At 38.1% G+C, this 21903-nt stretch overlaps 1 protein-coding gene across 2 annotated transcripts; it reads right to left on the minus strand.

Annotated features, from left to right (window-relative positions):
* Nucleotides 1–2857: 2857 nt before the first annotated feature.
* ca8 (carbonic anhydrase VIII) lies at nt 2858–15306 on the minus strand. 2 transcript variants are annotated; one of them, XM_068340907.1, is made up of 10 exons: nt 14863–15305; nt 12287–12478; nt 11994–12118; nt 10545–10640; nt 9317–9379; nt 9160–9208; nt 8727–8839; nt 6528–6721; nt 3987–4033; nt 2858–3889 (listed from the first exon to the last, which is right to left on the minus strand). In XM_068340907.1, exons 1-8 carry the CDS (start codon nt 15206–15208, stop codon nt 6587–6589), a joined length of 1119 nt encoding a protein of 372 aa, XP_068197008.1. In that variant the 5' UTR covers nt 15209–15305; the 3' UTR covers nt 2858–3889; nt 3987–4033; nt 6528–6586. The 2 variants fall into 2 exon arrangements, with proteins under 2 accessions (XP_068197008.1, XP_068197009.1); XM_068340908.1 differs by lacking the exon at nt 3987–4033 and having other exon boundaries at nt 14863–15306.
* Nucleotides 15307–21903: the final 6597 nt, after the last annotated feature.

Below are 21903 nucleotides of genomic sequence, written 5' to 3' on the forward strand. Positions count from 1 at the left end.
GATGGAGGCAACTGATTCGCTGTGGTGACCCCTGAAGGGAAAAGCCGAAAGAAAAGAAGAAGATAGGACATGCATTCATTCATTCATTCATTCATTCATTCATTTTCTTCACGCTTCATCTGCGTTTGCGGGTTTTTTTAACATTTCCCGGCGGACTTATGGGCGAATGGCGGGGGATACTCCTAGCGCGACGGCGGTGCACCGTGGACAGTGGACAGTGACGTAAAATCGCTGACCAAAGAGGTGTGATGCCTCATTGAAACAGCAGAGGGCGCTGTACTAATACAGCGTGTTGTCTGCCGCTCACAAAGGCGTCACTGCTTCACATTACTGTAGTTTATTTCTTTCCTCCATGGGATCGTTCCACTCATGGTCATTCGCTGGTTGAGCGTGTGACAAAGGCGTTTTCAATTTTATATTATTTATATGTTGCATTTATCCTTTATGTCATTCATCTTGTTAGCCCCTCCTTTTCTCGTTGTGTATCCAATCAGTGGGCTTTTATTCCCACAGTTCAATATTAAAATTCATTAGATCAACGCTACAAATTTAAAAAAAAAAAAAAAAAGACAACAAAGGTATGAACACAAAATGCATACACATACCAAAAACAAATCAACTTTATGTCATAAAGAATTTTTTCCCACATGTATTGCTTTTTAATAACGTGTCAACATTACTTGCACACCTGAATTTCATCTGAGCTGGTGTTGAGAATAAACCCAAGAATATCTCTTTTGTTTTTTATGACAAAAACTGATAAATAATAGTTTTATATTGTGCACTTATAATTTGTGTTATAATTTGTGTATGCTAAACCAATTGATAAATTATTGACAGAATTTGTGTGAGTAGGTAGAAAGATAGAAGATAAATATATACCGGTACTTTATAATCCTGAGGGAAATTCCGTCGGTAAGGGTAGGAAAGGGTAGGAGTAAGGGTGGGAAAACAAATCAATTTTATGTTGTGTCTCCATTAAAGTTAGAGAATATAAAATTCTTTCTTTCCAAACCTATGTCTCACGGAATTGAAGCGAATGGAATCAAAAGCATGCCAGTAGGCAGCAGCATGAATTAAGAAGTAATGCCTGACAATCGAGTTAATTGTTGCAGAAGATGAGATGCATTTGCAAATTCTAATGATCAGTGATTATCATGACACAGAGTTATCTCTGAAACTGCTATAATTAGAATCATCACGAACAACTATTAGCTTCAGCAGTGCAACGTTGCAATCAGTTGTGCAATGTAACAGCAGTCTGCTGGTTCTCAGTCATTCAGCTTGAGGTAAATCAAGAAGAGCATGAAAAGAACTGGACTTGCTGAAGGTTGGTTTGACATTGATGGCTTCTTCAAGCCCTCTCTCAAACCATCTGTCTTCTTTGGCCATGAAGTGTGTATTTATATCCTCAAAAGAATGGCCCTTCTCTTTCAGGTGCAGATGGGCAGTCCTGCCCTGAGTCGTTTGTTCTCCTGGTGTTGTGCCGTCCACTTGTGGAGTACTGTAGTTGGTTTGTCTCCTCAATCTACATGTCTGGATGCATATACTACACAACCATCCATTCATTTTCTTGTACTGTAGATGAAATGATCACAATAGTCTCGTCATTCTTTCAGTAACACTGTGCAGAAGACATGCAGAATAATGTCTCACTATTACATACTGACTGTGCACCACTATCTTTGAAACAGCGAATACACCTGTGTCATCCTGAAAAAAACAACCACACCCTGAAACACCTTCCAGAATTTGGATACCCATATTTGAACATGCCCGCGGTACGTTTAATTGTCTTAGAGACAGAGAGACAAATGCAACTGAGTAAACAGAACATTTATTCAAATCAGGTAAGTCTCCATGTTTGCCAAATGGATCAGTCTGTCTGTCCTTAATGGAAGTCAACTGTAGGAATAACTCAGTCCACAGGGAATTGAAGAGAGAACCAGAGGGTGGCTCTGATGGAAAGGTGTCAGTTCACCTCCTGAGCACTGCCAGGGTGCACTTCAGCGTGTGTGTGTGTGTGTGTGTGTGTGTATACCCCAGCCTATAAGTGTGTAAAATTAGAGTGTAAGAAAAATGTTCCCATTTAGGATGAATTAACAATGGATTAACTGTCTGTAGGTGTTGTCTGAATTACCTTTGATTTTATTTGCATGTTTTTCAATACCGGACGTATGAATTGAAGGTCTACTGGACATCACGTTGGAGTGTGGTGTGAACATTTCAAGGCGCCTCTATCAGTTCCTCAGGATTTTTCAAGTGGAGGGTTGCTGTACTATTTCACTGTATGAACCTGGACTATTTGTGTGACCTTTATTTGTAGAACAATACAGATTTGATTTGTATTTAGATTGTGTGTGGTGGAACATATAAATAATTTGTTCTAATCTTAGATTAGTGGGAGATGTAAACTAGGCTACATCGTGAGGGTTAATGGTGAAAAAAAATGTATAAACCAGTCTCACATTGTGGCTCACCATTGTGTTTCTGCTAGTCTCTGGACTTGATTGTGGTCTGTATATATTATTGGATGGATCAATCCACTGTTGATATTTAAACACTGGATATTTATCTTGTTACATTTATAGTTTTAGTAAGTCTGTTATAGTTTATTGTGGTACGGTAAAAATTTTCAGGAGTCACCGTCTACTGCAGCACAAACACACACACACACACGCACGCACGCACGCACGCACGCACACACACACACACACACACACACACACACACATGGATCCATGGATCACGTTACTTTATTGGTTTAAGCAATGAAATATTCAAATTAGTCAAGCTCTATTGGCAACGGAAAGAAAACAATTATTATTCTTTTTTAAATAAACTTTTATTTGTTAGACTTTCTTAAGTTGCAGAAAGAGGCAAAGTTAGAAGACTTTTTTAACCTGGATCAGTTTGTAGTTTGTATGTCAGCATTTCAGCAGGATTACACAAAAACAGATTTCAGTGCAGCAGAAAGCCCCATCACATTTTGGTGCAGATCTGGATCAAGAGGCAGATGCAGGATGTTTTTCGTCAACAATAGAGCTTTTTTCACCTTAAGAAAAATTTAACAATACAATATACTGCATATGTGTGTGTGTGTGCAATTTGGTACAAATCCAAAAAATGAAATTATCCAACAGATTTAATGCTTGGTATGCCAGCTGTAAATATAAATATACCTAGAAGCATTCATATACAAAATGATTGGAGCTCTACTGATGGGAGTTTTAAGTAATAATGAAATGTGTCCATAATATAACCTGCACCTCCTCTTAAATCTTACAGGGATGTTGTGTTGTTTTTGTGTAAGCATTGCATCCCATTCTCCAAGAAGAAGAAACATTTTTGTATTTGCCCCAATTCAAAAATGACAAAAATGTAACATTTAAAAGTGTTTGTAACTTTTTGAATAATCATGCAAACGAACAAACAAACAAAAAAACAGTAGCAAAAACACAGTCTCCTGGAGGTAAATATTATGTTAGAAGTACAGTTTGCACAGGGTGTGTTTAGCCTGTGCAGCAGTTCTAATGTAGTACATTCAGACCTGCCTAAGGTCGTGTGTGTGTGTGTGTGTGTGTGTGTGTGTGTGTGTGTGTGTGTGTGTGTGTGTGTGTATACAGGTATATCTGTGACTTTTATTTTCTCTCATTTCAACAGCAGAGAAAGTCTGATATAAATCCCACTTCATCTAATTCGCATCTAATTAGGGCATGAACAGGAACACACACACACACACACACACACACACACACACACACACACACACACACACACGCATGCACAAAAGCTCACGGTGAAGGTAAGAGATCAGTAATTCAAGTTCCACTCCTTCCATCCCTCCATTTCCTTTTCCGTCTTCATAACTTTTATTTTTACTCTTCTTCTGTAATGAAAGATAAAATCAAATTATTAAAAAGACAATTGATAACCATGTTAACTATATTTTTATGCCAGTAGAATATGTTTAGGTAACTTCTTACTTATAGAAGCTCCAGAGTCCTAGATAGGTTGTGCAATGAGAATGTTCCTACAGATGGAGAAATTATGTTTCATTTTGTTGGTATGAAAAAACGAGCGTTAATGTGTTACATTTGTCCAGACTGAAAGAACTCATAGATACAATTTCTAGAAACGATCGTGAAGTCTTTGTCCCACAACGTCCATTTTAGTGACACGTCTCACAAATTATCTGGGGAGTAGACACATTCTTGCTGTCTTCTGTCTTGCTCACTGAATCGTACCTGAATACTGACTACTATCAATCAATCAACTTCAACTCAATCAACTTTTATTTATAAGCTTAATCATATCTGAAGACATTTCAAAGCGCTTTACAGATAGAAAGCCAACAATGCCCTCCAGAACAAGCATAAGCGACAGTGGCGGGGAAAAACTCCCTCATTGAGGAAGAAACTCCGGGCAGGACCCATGCTCTGGAGGGCGGTCATCCGCCTTGACCTTACGTATGTATTACGTATGTAAAGTACTACAAATGTAGCTGGAGGCAGTATCTCACTATCAATATCACAATTCATATTCTATCAGTGTGCAGTGGATATACTGCAAAAGCAACAAAAAAAATCATCTGGCCAAGAACATTTAGAGGAAAATTTGCAGACTTTGATCAAATGACACATTTCCACTCCCAGATCTGTTTACTTTACAGACCTATAAAATTTTCTCAAACACCATCAGTTTGTATTTCAACTTGTGCCACTTGTCCAAAACCAAAAACGTGCAAAAACATTCCCATCAACTATTTTCTTCTTCTTCTTCCTGTGATTGTGATCTTTATTCCACAGCAACATCTATTGTTATTAGCCAGTAATAGCCGGTTGTATTGGTCAGTATCTCAGGTGGGTTTGTGTTGCTGGGACCCCACAAGTATCAGTTTCCATTGTAAACAAAAGTCCTCTGTTCTTTCTCCCCATGTCCCCCTCCCTTTATCGCCTCCTCTTTCATCCGTCTGGCGTTCTCACTTCCCTTCTCCACAGTAGCCATTTATCTCATCTTCACTTTGCTTCATACATTTTGCTAGACTTATCATTTTATATATTATAGACTGTATGAACTATAATTACATTTCCTTTGTGAAGAAATCTGTGATGTGTTGCTTTGTAACATAAAATAAGTTTGCAATTTTGTATTGAAATCATGGCATTTGTTACAGGTTATGGTCGACATTTCTTGTGTCTGTGACACTGTTGTGTACTACGGTTAATTAGAAGAGAAAGCAGCAGACTGTTTGCTACAAACAACATTATGCAGCTCTTCTGCAGGACCTTGCTATTCTGTTTTACATAGCGTGGAATGCTAACCTGACCACATTCCCTCAGAATAAAAGTCGTATCTATCTTCACCTCTTCTGTGTTTCTGCCCCGTTGTACCTCTGCTGCTGCTGAGCTACATCCCCTTACTCTACATGCAGAATATAGGCTGGTCCCAGATTAGTAAACGAACTGGGTTAGTTCTTCCAGGGCTTGATTCATTACACTGTGGTACCAGGGGAACCAAATACCTCAGGGACAGTATGTCTATTTCCATTTTAAATCTGTCCCTCATGATGAAATATACCGAACCTACTAACACGTCTAGGTCAAAATCTGGTATACGACCTACAATACACTCAGTGGTCAGTTTGTTTGTTGTTGGTATCTATCGTGTGAACAATTAATTAAACACTACCTGAAATAGTTGTGGAATGTTGATTTAGAAGGAAGACATGAAATAAAAGTACGAAAGACACTCCCTACTTATATGTACAAATGTTTGATAAATTTGATCATTTTAATTTCATACAGTGCTTGTTGTTTGAGGTGGATTCATTTGGTGGTCTCCCTCACATCTTCTAGTGTATTATATTAATACTATATATGAAGAAGAAATGTATCTTATTTATTCCCTTGGGGAAATTATTTAGCTACTCTATCTTATCACACACACACACACACACACACACACACACACACACACACACACACACACACACACACACACACACACACACACACAAGGGGACTGTAAGCATGCAGATAATAGTGAGAGGTAGAGCGGTGGGCATCTACTTCATGTTGCACCCCAATGAGCAACTTGTAAGGGGATGGTGCCTTGCTCAAGGGTGCCTCAGCAGTGTTCTGGAGGTGAACTGGCACCTCCCACTGCCAGTTCACCCTCGGAACTTTTTGGTCCACTTGGGCCTTGAACCGGCTACCCTCCACTCCCCCGCCCAAGACTTGACTGAGCTACTGCAGCCCCAATAGAGACATTCTGTTACATTCAATGCAATCTGGAAACCGTAAAATATTCTAAAAGGATGAGATAAAAGATTATCATATTATTGGCAGGACCTTAACTGTACTAGAAACTTGCCTAGGTAGATGGTGTGTGTCCTGCTATCACATGGATAGCAGGACCCAATATTTCCAGATTTCATAGATAGAAAGTCTTTGATGATTTCTGGACATTTATTTATAAATGTTTGCAGTTCTTTTTTGTGAAAACAACAGAGCCCACATCCTTACCTTCTATACTTTAACTGCATGTCCTGTAGTATGTCTGGGGTAAAGGTGGAACATGAAAGTCACTGGAAGGCGGCAAGGACTGTCCGGTCACTCAGCGGCTGGGTGGGACGGAAGTTGTCGCCCAACAACCCATCATTCCCATCTAGCAGCTCCGCCCCTTTGACGTGGGACCGCAGTCTTCGGAACTCTTCAATCTATACAGATAAAATAGAAATGCCCTCAGCGTAGAGGACAAAAACTCACGTCAAGTCTCGACACATGAGAGTTTTGTCAAATAAGATCAACAAAAGCACAGTGTTATTCCCGGAACTTGTGACCTTTATAAGAATTTAGTTAGTAGTCTGCATTGAAAAAAGATCCCAAAAAGAGTCTCTTAATTTTATTGTTGACAAAGAGGAATAGGATCTGAAATTTGTATTGTGCTGCTGTCTGACTAAAAATAAATTTTAATTTGCCCTTTGGCATTGGTTATTCAGCATTATAATGGTTTGAATTTGCTCTGCACTGGTGTAAAAGTGTTCCTGTAATAGTTCTAGTAATTTCAGATATTAACAGGAACAGCATTTGCCCAAAGCACGGTAGACAGTGAACAGCCTGTATTTACTCAGCACACACTGTGAGCTTTTTACACATCATTTTGAATAAATCATCTGTTGATATTTTCTTGCATCGATCAAAATGTTTGCCCTGAATTGATGCAGAAAGAACCCCAAGGGCTGACATCCTGTTCATGTGTAAACACAGTCATTGCAGATATTATCACTTCCATAGCGTGTATTGTATGATGGATGACTACATTGCTCAAAACAAACATGACAACAGTTCCCGTGCTCTTGAGCTATGGACTTAACAAAAGGATTATACTGCACTGTCTCTGTGCAAAAACATGTGCACATAGCAACTGTTGAGTGACTTACACAAACACACAAATGCACCTTAGCATGCACATATACACTGTGCATATACACATCTCTAGTAACCTTTTAGTGGCCAATAATTGCCAGATGCGCTCTGTGTGAGGACACTCCTGCTGCTGCTCATGCTCATCTAACAGTGGGACCATGGCTAAAACAAGAAACGCCAAACAAGGTACATTTATGCAACGTATGACGCTGACTGTCTACAAAGTTTTCTATGCACTGAAATTATGAGGCGCTAACTTAATTTTGTGGCTCTCTCTTTCTCTAAAAACTTGCGTTTCAATGAGTGAATTTTCAGTGAGAAAAAGTATTTAGTTAATCAGTGTCAAAATAATACTTTTTGAAAAAAGAAATGTTATTTGCTATTTTAGCAATTTTCTAATAGATCAAAAATTTAATCACACACATGTGTAATTATAGTGTAATATTTATACAAGTACTTTAACTGCCTTTAAAGTGCTTACAGTGTTAAGTATCCAGTTGTGCTAGGTGGCCAACTTTAATTTATTTATTGACTAATAATTTGCATATAAATTAATTTAACATTTGTGTTGTTGTTTTGAAGGCTGACCTAAGACCTGGGGAAAGGAGTTTAAAGTTATGCCTTGGATTAATACTGGCCCATTAACAGTCATGGTAATTTTATGGGCTTTTCACCCTCAAAAAGACAAATTTAATATATGCTAACCTAAAATCACCAGCATGTGCACCATCTGAAGTGGGAGTGTGAACCATATTAGTCGACAAGATCAACTTCTCTGCTGCGAGCGAAAGATTCATCTCGTCTCCCCCTCTGGTTTTTACATCTCTATCAACATTTGGAGTCAATAAAATTACATTTAATAAATGGCTAATTTTTTGTTTTCCAATCAACGTTAGTATTCATGTAAAGAACAAGTGTCTGATGCTGGTTTGTTCTCCACCAGAGAAAAACAATCTATACTCTTGAGTTGTTAAATCCTTTACTACCTTCACCACAAGTTAAAAAGTGAGCTCTGTGGAGACTGGGATTATATCAAAAGAAGATGTGTGAAGATATTTTATTTTTCGCTTTGGTAATTTATTTATTTTTTTTGCCTAGCTTTTTTTTTGCCTAGCATTTTTGGGACAATGGTTCCTTTAATATCAATACGAGGATCAGATTCAAGTCAGATCTGTTTACTTCTGTCTACAGATTTATTCCATTTCAGTCTTGGACAACCAGGTAACTAGTACTAAGATCTCCCCAACACCTTTCAACAGCCAGTTCTGCTTTCTTTTTTTGATATTTATGTTTTACCTGTAACTGTGAAATGGTGAGAGGGTATCGGTACAGGATCCAAATCACTTTTTCACTACAGGGTGGCGTGGTCAGTGATCCCTCGTACACCCAATAGTCTCGTAGTAAAGGATCTGAAGGCAGAAAAAAATGGGATGCAAAAAGCAGTGACAGCAGCTTGCTAACCTGCATATGCTAACCACAGCTAAAATTGAAAGCGATACGGTCTACAAACCATCTGCAAAGTATTTATCTGGTGTTCATCTTGATAATGTTTTGCACATTAATAAAGCACCAGCTGTTTACATATTGAATATTGGAGAGTAATGGCATCCTGGTAAAATGTGTTCTATTCTATTCTATTCTATTCTATTCTATTCTATTCTACTCTGGAAATGTAATCAAACAATCAACAGTTTTCACAAGGTTTCATTCTTAGTCATTTTTTGCTCACCAGGTAACAGGGTGTTGGGATTGAAGCAGGGGATTATCTTGCTCTTTCCCTGTTGGTACCAAAAATTAATAATAATTGTTGTGATCACAAAGTGATTACTCATCAAGCATCTTATACATATGCAGGAAATGATCATTATCATCATTATTATTCTCACCTTGTACTGCAGGTCCTGTAAAACTTCAGTGATGGCTTTCAGACCCAGATGCTCCTTACCAATCTGATAAAAGCACAACACATTAAGTTTTTGTGGACTGTAGTGGCTGCATGATTTGTCAATGTATCTTCTAAAGACCTAATGAAGTCACTAAAGGGAGCAAACAGGAAATATGAAGTGAAGGAGATATTAAAAACTCAGTGTTTCCGGAGTGTAACCAGGATTGACCTGATAGCTGGGGTTTTCTCATTGTAGGTATTCTGATGTGGAATGGTTTCCTCTCCTCATAAACTACAGAATTTTTCCAGCACTGGAACTAAGAACCAATGCAATGGAAAATCAATTTTGTAGGAATGTAACTGAAGTTGTTTTCCAACTTGTGCAATTGTTCTAAAATTACACAGGAAGGTTCAAACCAATCTGTAATTAGTATGTTCTCTCATTAAGATCAACAGTTGCATGTCAAAATTAAAGTGTGTGATGTAACAATTGGCACTGACAATAGTGAGCAATTTTAGGAATGGGGGGAGGGAGGGAAAAACATTATCTGCTTAGGGCGTCATAAAGGTTTGGACAGCTGCAGGTTAAGTCAGTTTGTACCACAATAAACTAGGAATCAAAGAATACCGGGAAACACAATTCTGTTATGATCACTAATGATCCTCATCATTATTATCATCACACGTAAATTAATAAGATAGTTTTCACTTAAAAACAGGTCAAAACACCTGAAAAAAATCACTTGAATGAGCAGAGAAACATCAAGCTTTTCCCACAAGTCCATTTGACTATATTCAACTCAAAGATCACATGACCTGAATGACTGAGAGTCTTCACAAGCAAGTCAGACCCAAGTGTCTCATAACAGAGAGAATACTAATTACTATGCATGCTGAGACTAGAAGAGCCAGTCTAGTGATGACTAGACAACCAAGTAAGTCATGCATTCATTTAAAGTTGTCTATCAGGCCACATGGGCAACAGTTGAATTTGAAAGCCAGAGAAGGGGTTGTTTGTATATTTTGTACATTTAATGTGTATCAATGACTGTTATAAATTGCAGTGTCAAAATAAAATGGAAAAATATACATGTTTAATCTCAAGGTAATACCAACTGATCTTGGTCTGAAAAGCCAATTTATATTAACATTTCTTCTTTGAACATGAAGCATTAAATGGAACCTGCTGTCCAGCCACCAGCCTGCTAACTCTTGCTGCGGATTCCTACCTGCACAAATAGAGCTATGGTGAGGATGCCATTCTTCTTTCCCAGAGCATCCTCCAGCGAGTTAAACAAAGTGCTGTTCCAGTGAATTAGATGGAGCTACAGACAGACAGACGAGAGAACACAGTCTGCATTGGAGAGGTGATTGTTGTGAACAGGTGTAGGGAACAGTGGGAAGTACAAGAGTGACAAACCACCAGCTGGACTTTCAATCCTGCTCCTATGTCAAGTTAACAAGAATATGAGAGAAGAAAAAGCCAAGACAGAGACAGGATTTGATAAAAGTGATGATTAACATGTACGTATCTCACTGACAATCATTTATAAATGTAAATACAAACAAATATCTGTTTAAGACTGTCAGATGAGCATTTTGCGATTATGAAATGGGGTTAAAAATTCTGCATTATTAATTTGGTTGATATCCAACATCCCTTACCTTTAGTAATACTCAAGTCCAATTAATAAATAACTTTAAAAAAATCTGACCTGAAATTTTTGCTGTTCTCCAATATCACCTTTAAAAGCACAAAAGTGTTTTCCAAAACATGTGTGCACAATAGTTGTTAATAGTTTAGTTAACATTAGCTAACACTAGACGTCACAAGTCATGTTGTTATGCAAAATTTTGAGAGTTGTTGAATTTATTTCTTGTGAGAGAACTGTTTGTGGGGTTATTCTGCATCTCTATCCAATGAACAGAGCCATGGACAATTGAGAAATAATGTATTAAGCATCATCAAATTAAGTTAAATTTGTAAGAATTCATATTTGACCTTGATTTTAAAATAAACGCCAGATGTTAGTCTCAGGACATGCAGACTGAATGACAGCAACTGGGGTTAAAATAGTGACCTGTAAAGGAATAGCTCAACATTATGTGAAACATTCTCTTTTCTTCTGAGAAAACAGGTATATCTGAAATCCTTCACTAAAATTCTTCTTTAGCTAGATAAAAGGACTATTTCTAGCATAATCAAATGCAGAATAGTATGCCAAATGCATATTTCCAAGGAAATAGTGCTGTGTTGATTTTGAATGGTAGAATGGTATCGATCATCTCTTTTTATTCTTGATTTTATCGCCTAAAATTTGAAGAAAGAAATTGAAATGTTAAAATATTATTTTTAAAAAACTACTGTGTTATCTGTTGAATATTTATCAGACTATTGGTATAAAGTTTAGACCTGTGGATATACATGTCACCTAAAGTAAAACACGCACTCATTGAAACATATTGACTTCAGAAGCTTAGAGAAGATAAAACAGATTTGGGCTTCAAGGACTCAAAAACTACACTGCAGTCTGAAGGACAGCCATCTGAACACACAGACACTTTCGAAGGCTGTTTGTTCGACTCTACAAGTGCAGCTCTCACCATGGTCATGGCTTTATCTCCCTCTCTCTCTCTCTCTTTCTCTCCTGTTCTGTGTGAATGTGTAATTGCAGTACCTCCATTGGGAAAGCCTTGAAGTTGACAGTGTGCTCTGATCCTCTCTGGTTCTCTTTTCCCCAGTGGAATCGAACCTCATGAAGCTCAAACTCATGATCGCTAGGCAACGGACCCCCAATAACGACTGAAGACGGCACAGGAAAACCGAGGCATTGTGGGCAAGCACCCGGAGGAAGTAGGACACAAATCAAAGTGACTTGATTGGCAGCAAAAAAATAAAAACTCACTCTTACAGTTCTTAAATCATTGGTTCATGATTTTTGAGATTCTTTTACTTCTTCTTGAGGCTCACCTGATTTGGACTTGAGAACGATGCGGACAGTGTGACCATCATTGATGACCTCACAGTCTCGACACACCACGTAGTTTGGTGATAAGCCCACGTTCAGGAGGGAAGGGTCATACTGAGCCTCCCTGGAGTTTAAGTTAATGGGAGACTGGTACTCGCCATTGGCTGCTGGGAAATGGAGTCCCCATTCTACACCTATGATTGAAAAAATCCTTAAGTATTCAAATACATTGTCAACTTTATGATCTGTGTTTGTATGTGCAGTGTGTTGCTTTAAAGCAGGAGGTTATTTTATCAGCAGGCAGTCAAACAGGAAACGCACAGATCTTACTGATAAGTACGAGGTCTGTTCTTTCCCCAGCAAAGCATTGTGACAATGTGACCAAACAATGAAGATTCATCATTTAGCTTATTTATGTTACTTATTATTACTTTCACCTAGTAGGTCAAGTGTTTTCTGGAATTGGTTTATTTCTTTGTCAGTTTAAAGATTTACTAGAAAAAAATTTTTTAGAAAGATTTTGTCCAAATTTATTTAGAATTAAAAACTTTAGCAATTATTTATTAAATTTATTGTTGAAGAGCAATCCATTTAATGGTGGTGATCGAGTTTATTAAATTGTTGCACAGTTCATGATTTGCTCTGTTGTTCCAGAGATTTGGGAGCTACAAGGAACTTTTCCTGCAGTGGTGGTGAGCTCCATTAAATTTGGACTGACATCTTGATTAAGAAGAGAGCTTCTTAGATAAAAATGTGTGTGTAAACTGTCCTTTCTTTTTTTTTTAATTTTAACCCTCAAAACCTAATTTCTTAGGGTTAAACAAGGACATTTATTGTCACACCAGTAGTCGAGGTTTGGCCAGTCACCAAATCCTACCTTAACCCTTAGCTGGACTGTGGTGGCTGGGAAGCTGGATTGATGAATGGAGAGAGTGAAACGGTATAGGAAAAGTGATCCTAAAGATAGGCTTCACACTGCATTGGATTCACTTACAATTACTCCAGCAGAACAATGACAACATTGTGTGACATTTTGAACCCAGTGTGTTTTTAAAGGGAGGACAAACATTTGGTGAGTATTGTGTTCAGGAAAACCCAGTACAGTCATGGACCTCTGAGAAAGGGAGCTGGCTATACCTCTCTCCTGCAAGCACAGTGCACTGAATACTGAGCTCCACAGCAATGGGGGCTGAGGGGACACATCACATTCCCCCTTTCCTCAGCAACTGAAGCCTTGACAACTATTTACTAAAGGGAGTCAGGGTTTCACCACTGCCACAATTCACATAAAAAAAAGCTGTGCAAAATCTTCTTTGCTTTTAGGCATTTCTACATCATCTCTAATACTGCTAGTTAACTGATCCTTAGGTTGACGCAGTTCTCAGCTTATCTGTTTTACACCAGGTTGTCATGAAAGACAGAAAAACCCAAATTAAAGCTGTGGTTTCTGCAGTATGTCCTCCATCATTGTCACAAGAGTGCTTGCTCACGGGGTAGTTTTTGGGCCGGTAGGCCAGAGTCTAAACCAGCTCTTTTGGACTGAATAAAGTAAAAAAGGACTCGTTCCTGCCTGCCTTCTTTCCTTCCTTCCTTCCTTAGAAGATTGTCTGAACGCAGTTCTTTTCAGATGCAAGTTTCCCACACGACACGGCTGCGACTTTCAAGCCATGCACTGATGTCTTATTCATGCAAACAATGGTTCATTCAGCAAACTTACAGTTAAAATGTTACAGTTCAGTATCACAGTCCATCCTTCCATGCTCAGTAAAGGCAGCAAAACAGGAAGACAGAGTGAAGGAACGTGATCCGAATGAACTTACAACATGGAAATGATATTTTTCTTATATTGCCTTTTTGTGTCAATGAAAACAACACTGTCGATAACGCCGCAATGATCACAATATATAATATTGAATCTTGAGATTAGCGTGTGTAAAGGTGATTCAGTTTCAAATAAAAAATAAACAAATAAATAAAAAATATTTATACAAATGAATGAAGTTGGTGTGATAGCACAATACATACTTTAATGACAGATGACACTATCCTGATCACATTGATTCTTGAGAGACAACTATTGAGTCGAGGTTCATCACCTTAAACATATAATACGAGCTTCTGAATACTTTGTAAATCTGCATTTGGTTGAATTTGCAAATGATTGCTTTGTGTTTCTATTTACATTCTACACAGTGTGCCAACTTTCTTGGAATTTAAATGACACTTGCCATTCAGATTCAATCCTTTCATGATATATTATGATAGTAAAACCGTCTGTATAACACTTAGTTTATGCAATTAGCCTCATGATTCATCATTTTCTTCATATTCCTCATGTGGCTTCTATTTGGTGTATGGTATAGTTCATTAGCAGTTTGTAAGCTGCTCTTAACACACAATGGAAATTTAAAACATGAATCAACACTGCACAATAATTTCACATAGTTCAATAAATTAATTAAAGTATATACAAACTGCAAAATATTTGTGATCAAGATTATAAAACACCACAGTTTTGTACCAGCTAGGATCACATTTTCCCCAGCATCCTTCCACAAACTGATGAGGAGTACTTTACCTTCCTCGTAGCCCCAGTCCAGCTCATCATCCCCTGACTCCTTATAATCCAACCCCTCACTCGAGTTGTCAGCCATGGTGCTTGTCAGTCTGCTCACTGTGTGCACAAACCAGTCAGCTCTCCCACTAGACTCCCAGTCACACTGGTTTTTATGATCCTCTGGACACAAAGTCTCTGGAGTCTGAGTGGATTCCCAGGAGAACAACTCTCTCTGCTTTTCACTTTCAAATCTTCCTTTCTTTCTTCCCTTGCTTCTTATCTTTTCTTCACCATACCCTGCTCCTACCCTTCTCTGTCTGCTTCTGTCTTCCCTCTCCTGTCGACTTGCAGCCACAATGTGAAACATGTGAAGCTCTGGTGTTTCTTTTCTCTCTGTTGCTCCTCCTCTTCCTCTCTCTCCACCTAACTGTCATCTCTTCCTCTCTTTCTCTCTTCCTCTGTCTTCCTTTTCCATTTCTCTCTTTTCTTTTGCAGAGCAGACTGCAGGTGTGCTCCCTCACCCTGGCTTCCTTCCAAATAACTGCAGATCAGTAGAATAACTTTCTCAACCCTCCTTACTTCTTATGCTGCTTTCATCCACGACTGTTGACTGAAAATAAACTGTTCAAGGTGTTTCACTCCAGTATTAATGTGCTTCAGCTGCAGTTAGGCGTGTATGTTTCTGTTAACCTTTTTGCTGCTGTGGGTAGCCTGGAGGGATTGTGCTGGAATGCTGGCGGGAAAGGGTCATGCTGGTGTTTCTGTTGGAAATCACAGATCCATCCCTGGGTGAAGAAAACAGCAGTGGTTGAGAAAACAGACTGAAAAAAGGGCAGGTCAGAGAGAGTGAAAGGCCAAACTGTTTTCCAACCATTATGATTTCACCATGTCCAACGCTGGGTGGGGAAGATATTAAACAGAAGGATCAGATGAAGATGCTTTTCATTCTACTGTAAAAAGAAACAAAAAGTTGGCTGAACAAGTCAAAATAGATTATTAAGCTCATTTGCCCTCCTGCTGTTCTGTCATAATTTCTTTCTTTTTAAAACCGTATCCTCAAGGCTGCTGATGTTAATTGCCCCACATTCCATTAGCAGGAAATTGGCCCCCAAGCCATCTGAAGGCAGGCAAGCTCCACTTCACTGGGGATCTACAAGCTGAAGGTGGACAGCTGTTCATGCAGCAGCCGGTACCACCCATTTGAAAAGCAAAGTAGTGATTTTTTCATTTTGAAAACTTGTAAATTGAAATGAAAGGACATATGCAACAATTTACGTCAAAGAAATAAATAGGATAAAGGGTTTACTCATGTCTTTTCCATTGCTTAGACTATATGTTGTAAAATTTAAAAAAAGAAAGAAAAAAGAAAGAAAAGCGAATGAATAGAAGTGTGGATATGGTATTAGGTCATCATTGACTATGTGATGAAAGAGATCATACTTACAGTTCAGTTGTCAGGATGGTTAGGTGTGACTGCTCTAAGAAACAAGCCTGACAACCTCCAGACGCTTGTTGATTCACCATCGTGGATTCTCACGATGGTGTTTTGATTGTTTTCAGGGATGCGGCACATCTGATCTTTTCCCTTAAGTTCCGTGTTACATATGATGTGGTTCTAAGTTATTATTCATTTAAAATGATTCCAAAAGAAAGCACTATTACGTGTAAACCCGGCCCTCTCTAGTAGCATGAACACTTCTGCTGCACTTTGCAGCCCTCTGCCTTTGGCAGCAGGTAGAGCCTCTGATGTTTCAGCGAGCAGATCCTGATCCAGAATCCTGAAGTTCGGAAGGATTTCTGACCAGCCAGTTCAACATAAGTCATGTCTTCACCAAAGTGATCAAAGACATTCATCCTTCAGAAGTGGATGACTCACAATAAAAAGGTGTGACTAACATCAGCTGTGAAGACACAGTGAGTAAATCAGACATCTTTGGAATTAAAAGGAGTCCTATCTCTTATCTTTTGGTAGAAGAGACCCCCTTTTGTTCCACATCCTGTCTTGTGACAAGATTAGAACCTCCCAGACTGATCTGACCACTGAAGAAAGAGAACCCAGCTGGTATTCATCTTCCATCTAACTTTCACTGAGACAGTGAGTGGGAATACTCCCAAATACAACACTGAGTTTTTACTACAGTACATAAATGTAAGATTTGCTGAACTTCAGTATAATCCCTGACACTACTTAATACTGAAATTCTATATTTATGCACAAAAAGCTGTGATGCATTAATGCTCAACAATGGATCATTATATAATTTTTTTTTTACATTTCAAAGCCCTCATTGGGCAATAGGTGAACTATAATTAGCTAGTTGTAATTTTATCGAGAAGTACTGAAAATCATTTCTGTGCATGTTATACAAACATTAAAAAAATTAATGAGCCTTTAAATAAATGACCGCTATTTAGAAATAAGATTCCTGTCGAGGTTTACTGTAGGACCCAAATGCGCCGCCGTCAGGTAAAAGGGAAAAATAGATTTATTTAACAACGAATGTGAAGCGATGATGAACCAGATGATCAGGCTGAGCAGGTAAATCGGCAGGAGAGGAGAAAACAAGCAGGCGGCTGGAATGGTAATAGTCCAACAGGCAACGGACCAGAACTGGAACACGGAGAGAACAGAGTTATCAAAAAGTCAAGGTGTGGATACTGACAAGCAGTACAAACGAACTGGCGATGAATGGTGGAAAGCTGGTCCTCATGAAGGTCTGGAGATTGGTCACAGGTGTGGTGCTCTGCTGCCAGCAACAGCCACACCCAGGTAGGTGGAAACCATGAGGGACTCAGAAGAGGGAGAGAGAGAGAAGCAACTGCAAATCCTGACAATTCCCATATGTGATGAACATATATCGGTGCTACCATCTAGTGTTTATGAACAGTTATGATCAGGACTGAAGTTGGTCATAAGACTTATTTAAAAAATGAACAAACTTGAATCCAGGAAAATTTCCACAGTGTACTTTAATTAATAAATTAATTTCAGTAGTTCATGTTGCGTAAGCTTCAAATAAAAATTTACAAAAATCTCTTACTGCATATACAAAAATTTAATTTTAAGTTAATCACTCAATGATTTATTTTTTCCCCATACAATGCATTTTAGTTCAAACTTTAATCAACCAATGCAAATTACTAAAAAGACCTTTTTTTATACAGAATATTTGCATCTCTTTTAAATACAGCACACACACACCACAATTATCATGTTTATAGTAGTAGTTATAGCATTCATTGTTGCCTTATCTTTTGGGACATCCTTCATAGCCAAAACCTAAAACGGAGGAATGTTTGTTGTTGAACATTTTGCATACAGTTATTTACAGATATTAATTTGTTCTTTTTTCACCAACTCTCGAAACACAAGGATTGCACAAACGTAACTGAAAACTTCCTGTTCATCTTCTGGTTACTATGCATTACCTGGAACTGTGACCATTAGATGAAACTTAACGTCGTCACCCATCACTGCTACAGTCCCAGTTTGTCAGAATTGATATTACTAGTTTCTGTCTGACGTTCAGCAGTAATTTTTGACACATATCTGTTCATAATGGGATATAAGCATCAGATAGTCTGGAATGATGGAGGAGCAATGTATACACTTGTTAGACAATGATTGAATGCTAACACTTCATGCTATGAAGTGGGTAAAAGGAACACAACTGGCTACCCCACACACTTGGATAAAACACAGCAAGTGAATCATAAACCAACAAAATCTCATTACAGCCTCAAATAATATCCTGGATAATAAAACTGAAATCACACAAAAATATTCTGGAATAGAAATAAATTTTCTTATGGCAAACAAAATACACCAAGCAGCTTTGAAGGTTTTAAACCAGCTGCTGATGTATCATTTATAATCCACCTCCAGTCAGCTGGACACCAACCACCATTAAGAACATGTGGGACATTAATGGTGGATTCCTGTTGAATCTTTTGTAAGTATAATGGGATGAACTGGAAGAAACTGAGGAAATCATTTGTTGATGGAATTTTGTTTCATTTTTGGAAATACTAAATTATTGCTTCCATTACAGAACAAAATCAAAAGGGAACGTGGAGGGAATTATATTCAGGAAACTTACAGAGGTAGTTTCATGTGCATTATGTATTAGTACACACCATAAATATAATTCCCATATTAGTCTTTTGGTCACAATTGAAGAGTAAACCGTTTGCTGAAAGACTACATGAGTTTACAATTGCAAATATATGAAATTCTTTGATTTTCCAGACCTTTTAATTCATAATTCCCTCCACTCATTGTTTTGCTTTAGCAACAATTTGATGAAAACAAGTGGGTCTAGTGAAATCTTGATAAACTAATTTGAGTAAAGTTTTAAATGAGGTTAAGCTTACTTCATGTGATCATTCCATGATATTAGTACTAAAGCCTGTGGTTACCTGCAATGTTATCCTCAGATTAATGTTCATCCCTACGGACCTACGTGTCTCCAGTGATCATTTGGAAACAAATAAAGACGTACATAACTGGAAGAAAAAGACAAATAAATAAATAACATACGACATTTACCAAATGAAGGTTAAAATAAGTCAAATTTAATATGATACTAATGTGTTTTTAAAGCTTCTTAGAAATATAAACTGACTTCTGTCATTCTCTTTTCATTGGCACAAAAGAAGAGTTGATCCTGAGCTCTGTAAATGAAGTTTTGAACAGTGCCTAGATAATTCTTGCCATCTTGCTGCTTTAGCTTCCTTTGATAGGTTCAAAAATGGTGTACAAGTATAATAATAGTACAATGAAACCTGACCAACAGCAGTTAATTTAATATACTCTGCTGTACTTCTCTAGTTGCCTGGAATCGCTCTCGCTTTCTCATGTACAAACACGCTCACTCACACACACACACACACACACACACACACACACACACACACACACACACACACACGCACGCACGCACCTCACTCACACACACACACACACGCATGCACGCACGCACGCACGCACACACACACACACACACACATACACAACCAGTCAAAGTTTGGACACGCTTTCTCCTTCAATGATTTTTCTTTATTTTTATTTCTACATTGTAGATACAAACTGAAGACGTCGAAACTATGAATCAAGAAATATGGAATTATGTAGCAACCTAACAATTGTGGATGAATGTTTTATATTCTAGATTTCTCAATGTAACCACCCTTTGATGACAGCTTTCTAAACTCTTGGCCTTCTCTATTTGAGCTTTTTGAGACAGTCACCTGAAATGGTTTCCATTTCACACATGAGCTGCATCAAGGTTGATTTATGAATTTTCTTGCCTTCTCAATGGGGTTGCTACCATCAGTTGTGTTGTGCAGGAGTCAGGTTGGTTACACAGTTGACAGCTCTATTTGACAACTGGTAGGATCAATATTATGGCGAGAACCAATCAGATGAGTGCATATGAATGGTGTATATGAATTTTTTATGCACAGATGGTTTCACTTGAATTTGTTTTTACTCCGTGAACAAATGTAGAACTTTCTCAGACCATGCTTACGCACAAAATGAAAAATCACCATTCTAAAACTCAAAACACACTATTTTTACCCATGATGCACAGCATATTGACATGACATTGATATAAAAAAAAAACTTTAAAGATAATAATTAAAACCGCAAATTTTCTATGTTGAATAAATTTACTGAATAACCCTGAAAGGGACACTTTTCCACTGTTCAAATAATTAAAATCTTATTTCTTCAATTTAACAATTATAAAAATATGGGCGTGTAAGTAAAATGGAGCAATTTTGCATGTTCTTTGCTCAAAACTGAAAAACAACCACCAATTATGAAATTACACATCTGCATTAAAGTACAATGACCACCTAACTAACATTCCTCAATGGAGAACAGTGCCAGAGAGAAGAGAGGGTTTTATGCCATCAAACACGGTTGGGACAATTGTCTACATCCACATGTGAATTAGAGCTCCAACTACAGACTCAGAGTGCAGGTAATCTGTGATACTCAGTGTGGTGGGTCATTAGTCTGGAGGAACCCACAACTTTTTTTATTCTACAGAACAGATGGATGGATGGTTTGTGCTTGTATTTCACATTACCAGACCTGAAAACATGCCTTAATTGTGCTCATCATTTAAATTATTTTTAACATTTGTGTGACCGTGGATATGGTCTTAAAACTTTACTGATGACTCTTTTTGACACTCCAGGAAACCCTTCAATAACATACAGTAAATGTTGACATGCGTGCCGAATAGAGCACACATGTGGTCTACCGAACGGCTGTCAGATGTGCTTGGATACAGCTGGTAGTAAACTTCTATCTAATCCTGGTATGTTGTGTCCTCCACAAACTTGCTATGGGCCATCGTATTCCCACATCAGCAGAGCAGCACTTCAGGCTCACTATGAACTAATGCAAGTGCTTTAATAATGTGAGCACTTTTGACATTAAATACAAATGGATAATATAATCCAATGCAGGAAGATGCAGAAAAATCTTTGGATGCCTCCACCTAAATACTATAACTATAAAACGTACTTACATTGCTTCAATCGGTAGTTCATTCAGAGTTCTGATGCCTTCAGTGATAATTTACAATGTGAATAATCATGAAAACGAAGAAAACCACATATACACGCAGTATGGGTGCGTTTGTGTGCGTTTACGTCTGTGTGCTTGAATTTTAATTACAGGGCTCATTTGGTTTCTGTTTACTGTATTGCTGTATGATACTGTAGGTAGTTTAAACGCAGACACACTTACTATACTGTTACTTCAACAATAGTCAGTATAGACGATGCACACATACAGTATGCATCACTTTTATAGAACAGAACAGTGTGTTACAAATGATTGACTGTAGTCTGAGGCATAGTGTAGCACTGACTACTGTGCACTGAAATCTGATTGGGTAACCCAGGTACCTTCATATACCTGCCATGTCTTTTTAGTGTGCTGTTTTGAGTTAGATGTAGTGAGTTTAAAGGACTGGCCAGTACGTACAGTTTAAGTTCCTGCTGCTTGTATGAATGGAGCAGTGAAGAGATAATCGAGCCTCC

This window comes from Antennarius striatus, chromosome 18 (assembly GCF_040054535.1).
Source record: "Antennarius striatus isolate MH-2024 chromosome 18, ASM4005453v1, whole genome shotgun sequence".
Classification (NCBI taxonomy): Eukaryota; Metazoa; Chordata; class Actinopteri; order Lophiiformes; family Antennariidae; genus Antennarius; species Antennarius striatus.

Coding starts and splice junctions, on each gene's coding strand:
- ca8 (XM_068340908.1), bottom strand. CDS start 15,208: ATGTTTCACATTGTGGCTGCAAGTCGACAGGAGAGGGAAGACAGAAGC. Junction 9,209..9,316: donor TACAGGACCTGCAGTACAAG/GTGAGAATAATA, acceptor TGGTACCAACAG/GGAAAGAGCAAGATAATCCC. Junction 8,840..9,159: donor TCCCAACACCCTGTTACCTG/GTGAGCAAAAAA, acceptor TTCTGCCTTCAG/ATCCTTTACTACGAGACTAT.